General features: G+C 38.2%; 1 protein-coding gene across 1 annotated transcript in view; it reads right to left on the bottom strand.

Annotated features, from left to right (window-relative positions):
* UBAC1 (UBA domain containing 1) overlaps positions 1 to 8400 on the bottom strand; it is a 37858-nt gene extending 29458 nt beyond the window's left edge. The window contains exon 1 of the mRNA XM_036749482.1: positions 7959 to 8400. Within this exon, the coding sequence (XP_036605377.1) occupies positions 7959 to 8096 (138 nt within the window). The 5' untranslated portion in view covers positions 8097 to 8400. The remainder of the gene's footprint in view (positions 1 to 7958) is intronic.
* Positions 8401 to 18520: the final 10120 nt, after the last annotated feature.

Raw genomic sequence — 18520 nt, 5'->3', positions numbered from 1 at the left:
AATCACTTGCTCATGGTCACATAGCCAACATGTGCCAGAACTAGAATTTGAACCAAAGTCTTCCTGACCCTAAGGCCTGACCTCTATCAACAGGCCACACTGTCTGTCTTTCCTGTATGATACTGTACAGATAATTAGAACTACCTAGGAACAGTTTCCTAAGCCAAGAAAGATACACTCAGCTAAATATGACAGGAGGATTCAGTATAATCAAAGAGGAAAAAGTACAGCTTCTCCGCATATTACATAGTTTGCAAATAAACAAAGTGGTCAATCAAGCAGCTTTACAATTTATATTAAATATATTAAATATCCTATTTTATATCCTACTTATCCTATTAAATATTCTTTTTACATCCTATTTATATAGTTTTACAATTTACGTTAAATATCTCATTTTAGACAGTAAATATAAAACTTGTGGTTTTCAAAACATAGATATCATTAAATGAAATGGAATGGAGCACTATCCCCAAAGAATCTAAAGATTTTTTAAAAAAAGATTCATGTTTTCTCCTTTTTTTTCTTTCTCCCACAGATAAAAGGGGGGAATGAGACATCTTTTGAGCCAAAGATGCTACAAATAAAATAATTATATCTTTAAGCTAAAATATTCATTAAAAAAAGGAACCTCATTCACTTAACCACTCTAGTATAATACTGGGAAGAGAAGAGTATTTAATACTACCAGTCTCTTTCAGTTTTGACACATTCAGCAGTTATCAGTTTTTTACAAACAAAATCTGCATGCAGAATTTAAATTATTTGCTAAAGGTCACATGGCAGATTTTAGAGTAAAGATTTGTATTCACGCGCAAATTATTTCTTCTAGAGTTTCTTTCCTAAGCAATATCATATAACCTCATCTACAATATCCCATATGCATATGTAGAATAATAATGCTTTATCCTTCCTCTTTAGCCAAGTATGATTTGATTCCCTCCAAAGTCCTGCTACTACCTCTTCCTCACAAAAATTAAGTTTCAAATATTCGCTTTCCTTCTCATTTCCTCTGACCTTTCACAATACCTCAAAATAATGACAGGTTAGAATCCATTCCTAAAACTAATTTCCAGATATGCATAATTCTAGACAAATCAAATACAATGGAATCCAGAAATAGTCATTTAAAGTTTAAAAGGTCTCAATTCTTATTTCATTGTAATCCACCTCAACATTTAAAGTTTGAATTGAGACTGACAGCATGACAGCATGTGATAAGTACAACATGTCTCGTATGCATAATTATCTTTATGTGCGATAACATCTTTGCCTGGGTTCATATAGTAGTTCATGATTTCACCTAACTTGTCTATTTTAGCACTGCATCGTGACACATGATAAAATAAATCCAGTTCGCGCTGAGTCATCTTTATACAACAGTGTTCATTGACCTACAGTGATAACTTTCAAGAATATTATATCAGTGTATCTAGTTGTATCCATTCAACACATAATGGTTCAAATTTTATAGAGGCAAAAGTAGAGTCATTGAATGTAATCAGATAAGTCCATCAGCCAGACTGAACCAAGGACACGGAACAATCTTGGTAAATCCTTTCGTTTTCATTTTAACTAAGAAGTATAACCAGGGCTGAAAAAACTTGCCATGAATAATCAAATGTTATTTGATCAAATATATTTCTAAAATTAATATATAATCTCTCCTCTTACTTTAAAGCCATGACTAAAACTAAACTCCTATTCCTTCATAAAAGCACCAAATGGTAGTTTGAACACAAACCTAGACATAAAACCTATTATAATAGCACCCACACATCTCAGAGGATATAAGAGCTTGTTGTTGAGTTGTTTCAGTTGCATCCAACTCTTCATGACCCCATTTGGAGTTTACTTGGCAAAGACACTGGAAAGGTTTGCCATTTCCTTCTCCAGCTCATTTAACAGATGAGAAAACTGAGGCAAACAGAATTGAGTGACTTGCTCAGGGATGCACAGTTGCTAAGTGTCTGAGCCCAGATTTGAATTCACAGTCTTCCTAACTCCAGGTCAGGTGCTTTATCCACTGTACTATCTACCTGCCTATGATAGGTTGAGATATCAATAAATCAGGGACATAATCGTTAAGAAACTTTTTTTTTTCCTTTTAGAAATTTCTTCTTTCATAAGCCAGTGATCTAAAATGTAGTCCTGCAAACTTCTGATTGCTACTGCTCATCCACTTGGCTGTACTATTCAAGTTTACGATTTGTCAGACTTTTTCTAAGGCAGATGCAAGTTTTATATAGAAAATTCATGCTGGGCTGGGAAATGCAATCTAGACTTATTTAGAAGAATTCTGCTAAGCATGCCCTTATCATATTATGACTGGTTGTAATTATATGTGTATTAACCATCCTTACTGGAATATAAACTCTGAAGGCAGGAGATGTGACTGGTTTCTTCTTTGCACACACAATGCAGGTGCTCAATAAATGTGGTCTTCCCTATTAGAATATAAGCTCCTTAAGATGAGGGAATGTTTTGCTTTTGTTTTTGTTTTCCCAAAATCTAGCACAATGCCTGGGCACACAGTAGGCACTTGATAAATTCCTACTGACTGACTGATACTAGATATGTTGAAATATGTTCACGAATTAAAGCTCTTCCAAAAAGAACAATTATTCAACAAATATAAAATGAAAAGCATATAAAAATATATCTGTAATATGAAAATATATACAGGAATCAATAATGGATAAACAAGCTACAAAAACATCAAAAATGACACTGAACTAAAAATTAAGAAAAAAATATTATGCTTGTCATTATTAAAGCCAAACAAAAACACTTTAAAACTTAGAATGAAATTAGTATTTTCATACTCACATGATTATTAATATTGATTAATTAGGGCTAAGTGGTAAAATCCCCTAAATATGGGATAGATAATAATGTCAAGTTAAATAACTTGTTCAATGTTTTACAACTAATTACGTAATTGACAATATCTTTGCCAGATAAGCCCTCTTACGGATTGGAAAATAAAGATGTGGAGACTGCTATTTACCTGACTATAAATAGGCTACCACATTATTATAATCAGAGAATTTTTAGCCCTTATTTAACAACTACATTTTCCAAATGGCTCCAAATGGCTCAGTTATATAAACTTTATTCTTAATAACTGACTACTTAACTCTTATGTCTTGAAGGTACTGAGGACAGAGAGACAGTGAAGGTACAATGTTCTATAAACTCACAAAAACACTTAAGGCATTTTGACATTTTTTATAAACTGACATTTTTTAGAGATGTCAGTTTTGTATCATTTCTTTTTCATTACCCTTAGATGGAAACCAGTAAAACAGAATGATTAACAAGACTTCAGAATGACATGAACATTTAAGTAAAACAGGGATAAGAGCCATTTTCCATTTAAATGTACTGTTGATATTTATGACAAAGAAATGAACTTTTTTCCTCTCTGAACCATTAATTAGCTCTGTTCCCAGAAATGTTTTTTTTAATAGTGGGATATTTGAATTATAAAGTTCTGAATCTATCTTATGAAATTTAATTTTCCAATGGAAACCTCATACTGGTCTGGTGAGTCTGAACAAAACCTAAAAAATGGAACCTAAGAATGAGTAATCACTATTACATACTAAGCTGTTTTAGAGCAGGTCAGGGTGTGGTAGTTCACAACAAAGATATCTACATTTAGGTCACCAACACAACTCAACTCTTTCAACATCAATCCTACCCGGGTTAGCTGCACTATGGTTGGTCGAAGTATACACCTAATTGTAATTACAGTCATTATTTCTGACTAGCTAGTGAACTAAATTTTATAGAGAAGCCTGTTTGCCTTCATATTAATGATATGATCTAAATACTGTTTTAGTAACCATGTTTTTAAGTTTAGAAAATTAGTTGAGATCTTAACATACACTTCAAAAATATCACAGATATTTTTGTAACTAAATCCACAGTACAAGAGGGTTAATTTTGACATCTTTAAAAAGTGTAAGATCTAGAACACAATGATGATCCTAGTATGTAAAAAGACAGCTTGGTAAAGGCAATCCTTTCATTAGTATTATTATCATCTTTAAATAACAATATTATTAAATTTCTAGATGCTTTCATCAAAGATGGATGGCAGGGACAGAGGAAGAAAATCATTGATAGGTTAAGTATACATCAGGGTAAAAATGAGAAGGTATAATATAAACTAAAATATATACTCTGGTATTACTGCTCTGCAGTGTATGTGACATTCAGGAACTGGTTTCCAGGGTAACATTCACATGTACAACTTCAGAATTATCACTTTCCTGACTAATGAATTCTGACTGCAGCTAAGGGATAGCTCAAATCTGGTAGAATGGTAAGGGATGTGGAGGTGGAAATACTTCTGATTGCTTAGCTATCATTACACAGTAATTTATGTCTCACTCAAAGTAAAATATCCTTGGTGGCCTGTCCCACATACCTCTAGGGAGACTACACAGAGAAGAAAAAACTCAAGTTAAAGAATTTAATTAAAAAAAACCCCAACTACTATGCATTCTAGTACTTACCAAAATAATACATTTCAGGAATATACTAATTAGCATCCTATCTAAAGTGGCTGCCTAATTTACCCCAAGGTGTTCCAGAAATTCATTAACGTGTATTTGTGATCAGTGAAGAATTTTCCATTTCCTGTTCCACCTTCATAAAATACCATTAGTAATATAAATCTACACTATCAGTTAAAAAGCATTGCTAAACTAAATGTCACTGACAAGTAAGCTATTGCCTACTAACCACTATGAAAGTACTTAATTCAGTTAAAATTTAAAAAAAAATTTTTTAAGTAGAAACAATTTTCAAGATCACCTACCATCCCAGTAAAGTTATACAAGAAACAATAGCAAAGCCTGGCAGTTATTATACACAGAGACTAAAATGTGGCAAGAAAAGCAGGTTGTGTTCAAATTTTTCTGGTTAAAGTGCACACTGATAGTTTTCCAGTAATCTAAGGACTATATTGAATCTTCAAGGGAAAAAAAAAGGAAGCAATCTTACATACAGAACCTCTAGAACCAGGACATTAAGTATCACTGTCTTGACCTGTGCATCTCATTTTTAGCTCACCTGTATATAATACTTTAAAGTTTACAAAGCCCTTTCTATGAAACAACCTTTTGAGGCAAGCAGTATATTATCATCACCATCTTACAAATAAAGAAACTGAGGCTCAGAGAAGGGAAGCAACAAACAAGGTGAGTTAAAATAGAAAGTGAAAGGGCCAGAACTTAAACCAAGGCTTCAGACTCAAAATCCAGGGCTCTTTTCAATATGTAAATGCCTTCTTAGCAATTAAGATGATACAGGTCTTGTTCTCTCTCCTCCATAGTTCTATGCCAAGAAAGTAAACAGTAAGAGGCTGCACTCCATACTTTACTGGGTAACCCTATAACAATAGCAACTCTACAGAATAGTTTTCATTAATCTCTGAAAACAACTATAAATCAATCTGGTTTAGACAGTTACCATAACACCAAGGAATCTCTGGGGTAAAATTTACCCATAATTTAACATTCAAGGATAATGATATATCACATATAGATTATAACATGCATGCTACATAGTCACATACACCTTATAACATGAATATTACATAAAGAAACACTTCACTAAGGGGTTACTGTGGTGATAATCAACTGCTTTTCTCCCAATTCGAATGAGACAATAGCCTGTGGCACAACACTTTATGTAATCATAGTGACAAATATCCTATTTGACTAGGCATTTATACATTTGGTCTATGTATTGTAAGTGATATAAAGTTAAAATTTACAGAAATGAATAAGTCTCCAGGAATTCATTTCAGCCATTAATTATATAATAGATGATATACACACATAATATATGGTACACATACACACACACACACACACACACGCACACTCTTATTTCATTTGTGTGAAATAAATTTAAAAGTGTGGTCACCTCAGAAAATCAGAAATCAGGAATCCATTTTTGGTCTTTTTTTCTTAAAGGCACTCATTTCAAACCAAAGAGTAATGCCTTTAGAGGAGAGGTAATGTTTTAGTGGTTTCAGGTAAGAAAAAAAAAAAACCAAACCCTGCTTTGGTCAACAGGCAACAAAAATAACAGTTAACAAGAAAAGCCCCAAAACGCCAGGCTTTATAGAGGCAATTTTAACATCTCTATGGCCTCATTTCAGTACGCCTGAAAACGTTAATTATGAGTTCATAGTGGACTAATTGACTGGGGAAAAAAAACCTCGCCAGAAAGATAGGGATAGGGCCTGGACCTATTTCATAGATACAGGAAATTCAGATTAGGAAATTCCTCTTCCCAGTGAAGGTTAGCACCTTCTCAGCCTACAGCACTGAGAGGTTAAGGGTCACACAGAGTCACACAGCCAGTATGTGTTACAGGCAGAGCCTGAATCAAAGTATTCTTAACTCTATTCAGTAAGTCAGGCTGCCTCTTCATCCCTACTGTGCATCACTGAAAGTGACCTTGAATCATCAAAGGAGTTGAAGCAGGTTATGTAATGAGGGTAAGTGTCTAGTGTCCTACCTATCTCCCTCTATAGTTCACATTCCCTCAGAAAAGAAGAAAATAATAGAATGCTACAACTAGAAAAGCCCTTTAAACATCAACTGGTGCAACCACCTTATTTTACAGATGGAAAAGCTGTCCCTTGCCTATAAGTTATACAGCTTGTTGGTAGCAAAGTTAGGACTAGACACTATTGGATTACAAAAAGAGAAAGAAAGAAAAGCCAGGGGAAACAGAATAATAGAGGTGGGTGAAAATGAGTTCACAGACTAAGGATTATTGAATGAGGTCAAGAAAATATGTCAGTGCAAGATGAGGTGAAAAAAGTAAAAGGAGGGAAGCAGGAAAAGGGAAAAAAACTGGAGGAGGAAAAAAGAGAAAGAAGAGATATAGGAGAAAGAGAATAATGAGAAATGGAAATACAAGAGGGGAAGAAAAGAAAGAAAGCAGAAAAGGGGTTAAGTGGAGGAAGGAAAATATAAATGGGCAAAAAGAAATGGAAAAATGAGTTAGATGCATTTAAATTCGAGAAGGAAACTAGCAAAGAGCAAGTGACAGAAGAAAAGAAAGGAAGAGGAAAAAAAGGCACAGGAAACTATAATTGGGGAGGAGAAATGTGGGGGAAAAAAAGTAAAAGGTAGCTAAAAACAGGAAAAATGTGAAAAGATTAGAGGAAGGGGTGGGGCTTCTTAACTTCCAGTGCCCTCCCTCTCAAACTATTTTAAATTTAACGACCTTGCATTTTTTACTTTCTTTACATCTACTGTATTTATATACACGTATACGTATCTATATACCTCTCTCTTTCTCTCTCTACACCTACACACACACACACACACACACACACACCCATATATATGCCGATACAGATAGATATCCTTGCTTACTCTATCAGAAAGTGAGCTCCTTTTTAAAGTAGGGATTGTTTCATTCATATTTGTATCCCCAGAACCTAGAACACTGCCCTGGCACAGAGTAAGTATTTAATTCTTATTGATTAATTATTTGGGGTAATAAGCTATAAAAAGAAGAGAGGAACGGGAGAAAAAGGTTAAATGTGAGAAAAAAGGAGATATGGAAGGAGTGAAAAGGAAGAAGGAAGAAAGTGCATTAAGTAGGAGAAAGAAACTTTAGGAAAAGACGAAAAGGAAGGAGACAAAACTGCAAGTAGGGAAAAGGAGAGAAAGAAGGAATGATGGAGTGAGGAAGAAATGTCAGTGAAAAAAAGGAGAGTTAAGTGAAAAGGAAAGAAAAGAGGGGGGTTAAGCGGGGGAAGGAAAATGTAAACGGAGGAGAGCACAGAGGGCAGATCGGGTCTCATCTGTATGCCAACTGTCGGAAGGAGTGGACTAGGGGTGCGGGGTTAGGCCGGGGTGAAGGGGGATGAGGGGCGCCGGGGCAGGGCCCCCCCGGGGTCCGCGGCGGCTCCTTACGTGTTTGAGGCAGCGCTCCTTGAGCTTCTCCACCGTGGTATCCTCGGCGACCTCCTCCAGCCACTCGGTGCCTTCCATGGTGCAGATGTGAAGCCTTAGCACCTTCCTGGCGAAGATCTTCTCCTCCTGCACGAACATCGCCGCCCTCCCTCAGCGCCCGGCTCGGCCCGGGCCTGGCTCGCCTCAGTCTCCCTCGGCCTTAGCCACCAGCCGCCGCTGCCGCCTCACACGGCCCTCCTCAGCCGCCCCGGGGCGGGGGACCCGCGGCCCATGAAGGTCACCGCGGGGGGACCAGCGAGAGAAGCAGAGCAACTAGTCCCCAGAGATCCGGGTCCCGGCTGCGACCCCAGCTTCGGCCCCTTAGCGACCTGTCACTCGCCGCCCTCGGCCCCCAGCCGTCGCCCTGGCTCGCCACCCGCCGCTGCCGCCGCACGCCGGAAGTACAGGAGGAGGTGCGCCCGGGGCATGCTGGGAGTTGTAGTCCAAGCTGAGCCTAGCCTCGAAGGGATCCGGCTGACCCCTAAGGGCAAGAGTTCGCAGGATAAGATTTGGAACGCGAAGGGCCCTGAGAATAAGGAATTATCAGGGTCGAAAGACCCAGAACATGAAATAGAAAACGTTAGGGATGAAAGAGAACTTGGAAATAAACAATCTCATTTTGCACATGAAGAAATTGAGATGCAGGGGGAAAGGGACTTGCCCAAGTTCACAAGGCTAATTCAGTTGGATGAGGACACTCTGACCCTGTCTCTGTTTAGACTCCCTTTGGAGCTGTCCAGTTCTGAAAGCAATCATTTAGAACACGACGGCCTTTGCTGTGGTGACCTTGAGAGAGGCACTTCAATAGGATTCAATTCAACTTAAAGTTTGTTCATGTGGGCAAAGTACTATGTCAGATACTAGGGATACAAAGACAAAACAACACCAACAACGCAACAAACAATCCTTACACTTAAAGAGCTTATGTAAGTAAATGCAAAATATTATCAAAGTAACTTAGAGAAGGAGAGAGTGCTAATAGGTTGATTAGGAAAGGCCTTTAAAACGTGGCACTTGAACTGCTCTTTGAAAAGGAAGCTAAAGAATTTGCAGAGGTAGAGAGGGAAGGAGTACATTCCAGATATGGGAAAGCCATTTATACAAAACATAGAAATGCATGATAAAACGTGTGGGGACCAAGTATTAATTAAGTGGCTAGATAGAGCATCTATTAAGCACTTATGTGCCAGGCACTGCAGTAAATACTGAGGATACAAATACAAGTATGTTTTTGTTGGGAACTGTGGAGGAAATGGATAAAATTTGTGTATTGTAAGTTTGGGGGAAACATCTCCCTAGAAAAAGTAGTTCTAGAGGTCAAAGGGAGCTACAGGAGTGTGTAAATACAGACCCTTATTCTATATTTTATTCAAAAGGATAAGCCCATTAATTCTACCTGGAAGGAGGCCTCCACTATCTTGGAGACCTCCGGTCCTGTCCTGATAGGATTAACAACCAGAATAAACATGATCTTTGCTAAATCCTTGGAAAACAAGTCATGACTGACTCTTCTTGACTCCACTTTAGGGGTTTTCTTGGTAAAGATTTCATTTTGCAGCTGAGAAACTGAGGCAAACAAGCCTAAGTGATTTGTCCAGGGTCACACAGTTAGTAAGTGTCTGAGACCAGATCTGAACTCCTAAAGATGGGCTATCCACTGCCCAGGAAACAAGGTTAACAAGTCCAAACTCCATTTAAAACATCACTTCCCTCCAAATCACCTGACATTCTGTTCCTATTATTCGATAAGGAAAATGCCTAAGTAGCCTAAGCTGACAGATTCCTTTTGCTAACTTGCCTTAAGACTGTGTAAAATCCTATGTATATATCTCCATTGGTTCTGTTGCTAATCACCTATCAACTGCCCACCAGCTGATGATAATGAAACCTTTTATCTTCTAGCCTTGCCTCTTGATTTATAAACTTTCAGTCAAACAGTCCAAAGTGGGAGGAACTACTTTCCAGGTGCATCTTAGGATCTCTGTGCTGAGTAATTCCTCAATAAGATACAAATACAACCATGTTTTTGCTTTGACTGACTGAGGGGTAGTATCTACCTCAAAAAGCTTACATTCTAAGGAGGGAAGACAACACATAAAGGTGAGCCATAGAGTTGGGGGGTGGGGTAACAGATCAGTTGCCTATCTCCTTCTGCTGGAAAGAAGATGGAGAAATTTAGAGAATGAGTGAAGAGAACATGGCCTGAGCCCCTCATAAAATGGTAATCTTGGCTAGAGACTCACCAATCAGAAGAGCAGAACTCAATGCAGAGGTATCTTCAGGGTGGGAAGGCAGTCATCAAGGGGGTTGAGAAGTTAGGAGTCTGGAGATTGAGTAGGCCTCAAGGTAGACTGCTATGGTCAAGGCACTTTGCCCTAGCTCAGAAGAATCCAGCGTTTTTTCTCCTTTGACAAATATACAGCATGATATTTCACAGTTCAGGGCCCAATTTGCAGTAACTCCCAAGTTACTAGAGAGTTAATGCTCATAACTGTTTTTTTTAAATAAAGTAGCATCAGATAATTCTCAAGAGATCATTCTGGCCTTTGCATTCCTTTTCTTTACCAAAGGCCTGCTTGCTGATAGTCACTGGGGGTACGAAGGCAAAAAACAGCAAATGGACCCTGTCCTCAAGGCATATTCTACTTCGAAAAGACAAAATATATACAGATGTGTAAATAGAAGGTACTTTGAAGATGGAAAGAATGTGATGTAAAGGAGGAGATCTGGAAAAGCTTCAAAAAGGAAGATGCACCTTAAATGAGCCTTGGAGCCAGTGAATTGTAAGAAGGAAGTACATTCCAGGCATAGGAGATAGTGTAGACAAAGCCTGGGAGAAAGCATGTCAAGTTTGGGGAACAGAGGGGTTGGTGGTGAATTTAGAACTCAAAATTTTTTAAATGAATATTAAAAATTGTTTTTAAGTGTGATTGAAAAAATATTTACTAAAAAAAAGTTTGAAGAACAGCTAACATTCCAGTTTGGTAGGAACAAAGAGTATATGAAGAAGAGAAATATGAAATAAAACTGGAAAGATAGGTGATAGCCAGATGGGGAGGAGTATTAAATGCTAAACTGAGGAATTTATGTTTTATCCTAAAAGCAACAGGATTTTTGAGTGGGGAAATGACATAGCCAGACCTGCTTTTAGAAGCACTTCAGAAAGACAAAAAAAGTCCACTGTAGAAAAGCTGCCTTCCAGCTCTGACTTTCGTTAAGGTCCCTTTTCAGCTCTGATATTCTATATCCTAAAGCCCTTTCAGCTCTAACATTCTTCGTTCTAAGGCCCTTCCAGCTCTGACATTCTGTGCTCTAAAATCCCTAGCTCTGACATTTAACAATTCTATCAAGGGGAAGAGGAAAAGAACTGACCACAGATGTATCATTTCCTTGGATATCCCTGTCCCTCTTTTTGTCCCTCCTCCTTTTCTGGAACTTGATCTGAGGTTCAACTAGCTTGGGACAGGAGAGAGGTAAAGAAATGGGACAGAAAGGCTAGAGGTGGCTTTTGGTTCTAGCTTCTATGCTGAGCAAGCTCTAGTGGCTGAAGACAGGTTTCAGTTTCCAGGACAGCAGCCTGGCTTTGTGCCCCAGCACCAAGAGTTCCCTTGAAAGAAAAGGAATCTGTCCTTGGCATTTTCTGTGGAGGAGACCACATGAGGATATTAGCTTTGCTCCCTATCTTTCACTCTGTGAAACCTAAGACAGTCGGGGGGAAAAAAGAGTCCATCCCACCTGATTCAGAAGGTTTTCACCCTGACTTTAAGAAAACTGGTGTTTTATTTAATGTTAATGTCCCAAATAGGCTCCTGCTGATTCCCAGAGTATGTACATTTATACAACATCTAGGGAAGAGAAATTCACATAATGGAATCTCAGAGCTTTAGGGTTTCATAAAGATCCTGCAGCCCAATACCTTCAATTTATAAATGAGGAGTTTAACACACTGAGAAGTGCCTTTCCCAAGGTCACAGACTCTCAAAAGTGGAAGGGATTCAGAGGTCAGCTTAGGCAAAGCCCCTCTGTGACATTCAATCCTATAGACCTCCAGTCATGGGAACTAACTGCCCCATGTGACAGTCTATTCTGATCTAGACAGCTCTGATTAGTAGGAAGTTTTCCTTACATGGAGCCTAATCAAATCTGCCTCTGCAGCTTCCAGAGTCACACAGTTATCAGCACAGTTGGAAGTAGGACCTCAGTCTCTAGGCCTCTTTATACTACCCCACAAATTGCAAGCCAATTTTCCAATTTATTTAATCCTGGTTTGACATCTAGGAGAAATCCATCATTGAGGAAGATCTAAGTGCTCCTTTAAGTCTCCAGTTGCCAGGCAGGTATGAGTCTTAAGGGAGACTTTGACTTTATAAAATCTCCCAGAAACAACGCCCTTCATGGTAACCCCAAAGCTACCAAGGAGCTTTAATCTTGAAAAAACAGTTCCCTGAACTCTGAGCAGAATAGATCGGGGACTTCAGATGACATGCTGGAGAGCTGGACTTCAGAGCCTCTTTTCACATCCCCAAAGGAGCCAGAAGCTCTCTCTTGTCACCATTCCAGGGCGGTGGAGGGGGTGGAGATGGGGAGGGACAGATGGCTCAGCAGAGCTTCAGAACTCAAGCCCTAAGTGCCACTGATTAATTAATGGGAGCATAGCACTTTGAAGATGAAAGTGCAGGAAAGGTATTTTTAAAAAGTTCTGGTGCTAAGGTTGGACCTCTCTCTCCCCTACTGTCTCCTGGGGGAACAGAGCATATTGGTGAAAAGGCAAGAAAGTTAGTTAGTTGGTTAAGTTCCTAGAGCTCTGGAAAATTGTGGAAATTGGTTAAATTGGCCACTAGAGGGGAATGGTGAGCTGTAGATTGAGAGAGACAGGGAGGTGAAGGAGAGAAGGCAAGACAGGGAAGGAGAGAGAAATGGCAAGATAAGGAAGGTGAAGAGAGGGAGAGGGAGAGGAGAGAGAGAGATAGAGATAGATAGAGAGAGAGAGAGAGAGAGAGAGAGAGAGACAGAGAGACAGAGAGAGAGAGACAGAGAGACAGACAGAGAGAGAGAGAGAGACAGAGAGAGAGAGAGACAGAGAGAGAGAGACAGAGAGAGAGAGAGAGAGAGACAGAGACAGAGACAGAGACAGAGAGAAACATAAGGTGTTAAAAAGTTAATGCTCAAATGAATGGATCCCTTATCTCATCTATCCTCTCCAATGATGCAGATGGAAACCCTGCTATGCCTGCCCATCCTGTGCAACTTTATTGTCCTTCCGAAGGTTTGCCACAGGTGGTCCACCCAGTGTGTTGGAGTCTTTCCTTGCTTTCTTCTAACATCAGAATATACAAGTGGAATGCTCTTGTCATCTCTCATGTTTGCCCTAAGACCAGCCCATCTTCTCTTTTTGTCCTACAATCCTTTGATGATCTTCCTTGTTCCTGTTCTTTGGAGTTCTTCAGTTATACATTATGGCCTACTTAAAACCACCATGGATCTTTCCATTGTCCTTTAGTGATACTCATCTTTAGGTTCTTTAGTGGTATTTCAGGTCTCACTGCTGCAATAGGCATATTGGCCAATGAAAATTCAGTCCTTAGAACATGCACAATATGCTTTATTTATTACCAACCTACATGGAGGCTTGGTGAGCCAACTTTTGGGCATGTATAATGGAGGGACTCTTTCTCCTATTTTAGAGCAGGCTCAGGTATCCTCTGATTGCTTCCTGCAAATGTATTGCACTGGTAATGAAAAACCTTTTAATCAGATTCTGACTTGAAACCGAGTAGATATATTTAAGGTTACCAAGGCCAGGAAGTACCATCTTCCCACCAGGTTGGGGGTAGGTATGTTTTGTAGCAACCCCTTTTGGTGTGAATCTCTTTTTTCCAGGGACCAGAGAGAGTGTGTAGAAGAGAATGAATAAACCTCAGGATTGAAGGATGTCATTAAACTATACTTCAGTCTTTGCTATACCTTCTTAGTAAATAAACCTTTGTAAAAGCTAATTGATGTTAATTGGTTAATTGATATTGAGGAGATGCTAACTGGTTAACTGAAATTGGGAAATACTGGATGGAGGCTCATGAATTATAGTATTTGAACTCACAATCCCAAAGAGTTACCCAAAGAACTCTGAGAGGGAGAAGTCATAACTCAGCTCTGGGTACCTGACCTGCTGTTCTGAGTGGTGTTGGGAGACTGAGCCCCAGAGCATACACTGTCATGCAGCAGTACTGATAAAATGTTTGGGCTGAAAAAAAAATAGAACTTTGCTGTTCCAGGAAACTTGGGGTTGATGAAAGAGATTTGCAGTTTCCCAAAAGTTCTCCCCACTGTCTTCCTTCCTTCTCTTTTTTAACTCTGGGCTCATCTCACTGTCCATCTGTATTTTCTGTCCTAAATACAGATACAATTAGATAACATTTATTGGGTGTCCATTCCAAGTTATTGCATATTGAAATATGGGCAATAGATAATTCTTTATTCTTTATTTGGTCTTCCCTGTGTGGATGAACAGGCTAAACTCCTTTTAGTGACTGCAGATTTCTTCTAGGAGGCTCTGCAGTGTCTTGGGGAATTGATGCAATCAGCACAATGCCATCTACAAACAGAGAAACTCACCATCCACTGGAGATCCCTCCTCAATCTGGACTCTACACTAGATCTCCTCTACCACAGTGGCAGATATTTTTAGCCATCATATATCTCTCTCAATTTTGGGCTTCATTTGATGATTGTTATCCAATCGTCACAAAGTAGGATTATTTCTGTTGTTACAGCTTCCAAGTTATAACAAATGATCTTGATGTGTGGGTGGAAAACACCTTTTTGTAACAGTATATAAAGTGGTGTTTTGCTTTAATAAGTATAATGCTTTTTTGTAATCAACAATTACTAAGCACAATGGCATCATATATTGTTTAAATCTTTCAGCCAGTTGTGAGATGGTAAAGATGTATTCCATTGTTGAATATCATTTGAGAAGGCCTGCTTATTCTCTACTAATGCTCTCATCAAGGATGCCCTTAATTAGTCTTTAGATTATCCTAATAAAGCACTTATATAAATTGGAGAGTAGGCAAATAGAGCACTAGTTTTAGTGCTTTCTCAGTCATATTTTTTTCTCATATCAATATGGTTTGAGAGGTTTCTTTCATGTCTTTTGAATCTTCCCCTCCTTTATATACCTTATAAACCAACCCCTCAATGCCTTCACAATTGTATCTACTCTAGCATGGATCTCCTCTGTATTTGATCCAACCTGGCTGCTTTTCCCATCTTTATTCTCTTTGTTGTCATTTCTACTTCATTAGCTGTAACCGTTATAATTGAACACCTGAAATTTTTCATCAGTAGGACAGAGTTTGTGTATAGATAGAGGCAGGAACTTGCCTATTCTGTATGATTTCAGAGGTTCTGAGAAGGTTCCTTCTCTCCCCAAACTGTTCCCTACCTACTTGCTGGTGCCTGAAGTCTCACAAATTGAATTTCTTTCCTATATATTTTGGTCCCTACTAAAATAAAAATTTCCTTGTCAAGGATAATACTTTCAACGATTAGCCATTTATAACTTACCGCAAGACAATTTTTCTGGTCCTTTCTGATCACACAGGGCTAACACTCTTCCTCAGCCCCTCATCACCGATCATCTGGACGGTTATAATAGCTTTTAATTGGTCCCAGTCACCAAATCAATATTTCTAAAACATAAGCCTAATTGCATCACTCCACTATTCAAAAATCTTTAATTATTCTTTAATGCCTGTAGGAAAAAAATGCAAATTTATCAGTCAGACATTCAAAGCCCTCCATAATCTGATTCCACCTTTTCAGAATTTTTCATATTCTTCTCTTTCACATGTGTTTCAACCAAACTGGCCTACTAACTATTCCCTGAACTCAACATGCCATCTTCCATATCTTAGCCTTCATCAAAGCTGTTCCTCATTCCCTGAAATGTACTCCCTTATCTCTGCCTCTAAAAATCCTTAGCTTCTTTCAAAGCTCAGCTCAGGGGAAAAGTAAGCATCTTTGAAGGTATGGATAGTTTCAATTTTGTCTTTGTATCTCAAATCACAATGCCTTGCACATAGTAGGCACTTATTAATGCTTCTTGAATTAATTCCCTATTATGAATAGTAATAAGATCAGCAGATCATAGCTTGCTTCTAAGTAATGGTAATAATTACAGCTCATTGAAGGAGTTGAGGTTTTTTTTTGCTTTTAGCCTTGAGAAGAAAAGGGTCAGAAAACATGATAGCTGTCTTCAAGTGCTGGAAGGGCTATTATGGGGAAGAGAGATTACACTTGTTCTGTTTGCCACTAAATGGAAGAATCAAGAACAATGGTTAGAAGTCTCAAGGAGAACAATTAAGTCTGGATTTAAGAAAAAATTTCTTAACAGTTAAGTTGTGCAAAAGTAAAATAGGCTACTTTAAGAGGTAGTGGTCTTCCTCTCACTGTAGTTCTTTAAGCAGAGGCTGGATAAACACTTGACAGGTTGGTAAGTGTAGGAATGAGACTAGATGCTGCTGAAGTCTCTTCTAACAGTAAAAGTCTAGGATTAATTCTATAAGGTTTTTAAAACCTTTTTAAAAAATTTAATTTAATTCATTTTTTGTTACATTTGAAGTTCAGAACTGCCTACCTCCCTTTCTCCCCACCCCACACAAGAGAAGGCCATCATCTCTCTCTCTCTCTCTCTCTCTTTCTCTCTCTCTCTCTCACACACACACACACATATATATATAAACATAATGTATGTATGTATATTGTGTGTGTATATATATAACACACATCTATATGTATCTATCTTTCTATCTCTATCTCTAGATCTATATATGTGTAAAACCTTACTATGCATACTTTTGTTTATCAAATCTTTCTCTGGAGGTGGATAGCATCTTCATAGGTCCTGTGTAGTTGATTTGAATATTTATAATAATAGTTTAGTCATTCACTATTATTCTTCAAATAATATAAATAAATGATAATATGCTAATAATATAAATAAAATATAACATACATATTATATTATAAATAAAATAAAATATGAATAAAATAGTAATAAATAAATTCTGTTCATGTATGCAATGTTCTCTTCATTCTGCTCATTTCACTCTTTATTATTTCATGCTCTAAAAGGTTTTAAGGTTTACAAAGCACTTTCTGCACTGTATCCCAGTGAGGCAGATAATGGAAGTACTAATGCCATTTTTTTCTGAGGAAGAAACTGAGGATGAGGGGGTAAAATGTCTTGTTCATGATCACTCATACAGCTCATAAATTCAAAGTTTGAGATATGGATCCATTTGTCCTAATTCTAAGTTGGTACTCTTTCCACTGTACCATACTGCCCCTTTCTTCAGAGCAGGTTTAGAAGGGGAAGGACTACAAGGAGGATGAGTGCATGAAGGGATTGATGCTGACGGAGGGAGGAGAAGGCATAGAATGAGAAAGGTGACAACAAATTTGCCTATGCCACAATTTTGCCAAGAACCAGCACTACCAATATGCCCAAGTTCATTTAACTTCCTGGGTCTCTGATGAGCCAGAGCGGTTGAGTCTCTGTCTACATTCTTAGGTATTTGAAATCAAATGCAGTTTACTTTGTTATCAAGGGGTACTGGGGATCCTGGATGTCCACCTGCTTGGGACACTGGCAAAAGGAGATTCCAATACTAGAAGGGGGATTGTAATTTATGACCTCTAAGATCTTTCTTGCTTCTTGAGTTAGGACTTAGAGTCAGGAGATCTGGGTTCAAGTCCGATTCTGCTCCTTAGTAGCTGTATGACCAGCTGAGCAAGTCATTTACACTCAGTTTCTTCATCACCACCTATTCCCCAGCCATCTTGACAGCCTTGCCAAATGATTTGATGACCATATCAGAAAGCAAATCCTGAAGATTTTAACCCTTTAACCTCTGGAACTGTCTTCCTGGAGCCCTTCTGTCCTAATTATTTACTGCCTATCATTTCTCATAATTTCAGGAAAACCTGTGATGCTTCACTTCACAGCTATCTTCTCAATAACTTTATTTCAGGTTCTCTGTCCATTGATCTCCCACACCCCTAAATTTCTTTAATCAACTCCAAAATCAACTCCAACTTTGTTCCTGGGAGACTGTGTAAATCTCCTCCCCTACTACCCCACTCATCATCATTGTAATCTTCAGGAGAAAAGTGTCCCTCCCTAGCTACTACTTCCCTGTGAGTATTGTCTTCCTTATTAGACTCTAAACTCCTTGAAGGCAGGGATTATTTTTATTCTTGTATATTTATCCCAAATGTTAAGCATAATGCTTAGTACATAGCAAATGTTTAAAATTTTTTTAATTCATTCAGCTATAAAGTGGGGATCATAACACTATAATCAGAAGTATGATGGTAAATTTTATTTAATATTTTTCCCAATTACATGTAAAAACTATTTTAAATATTTTTAAAATTTTAAGTTCCAAATTCTCTCCCTCACTTCCTCTCTCCTCTCCACCCCCATTGAGAAGGCAAGCAATCTGATATACATGTATAGT

Source organism: Trichosurus vulpecula, chromosome 3 (genome assembly GCF_011100635.1).
Source record: "Trichosurus vulpecula isolate mTriVul1 chromosome 3, mTriVul1.pri, whole genome shotgun sequence".
In the NCBI taxonomy this organism is placed as follows: Eukaryota; Metazoa; Chordata; class Mammalia; order Diprotodontia; family Phalangeridae; genus Trichosurus; species Trichosurus vulpecula.
Note: the sequence above shows the minus strand (reverse complement) of the source record. Positions and strands in the feature narration are given on the sequence as shown.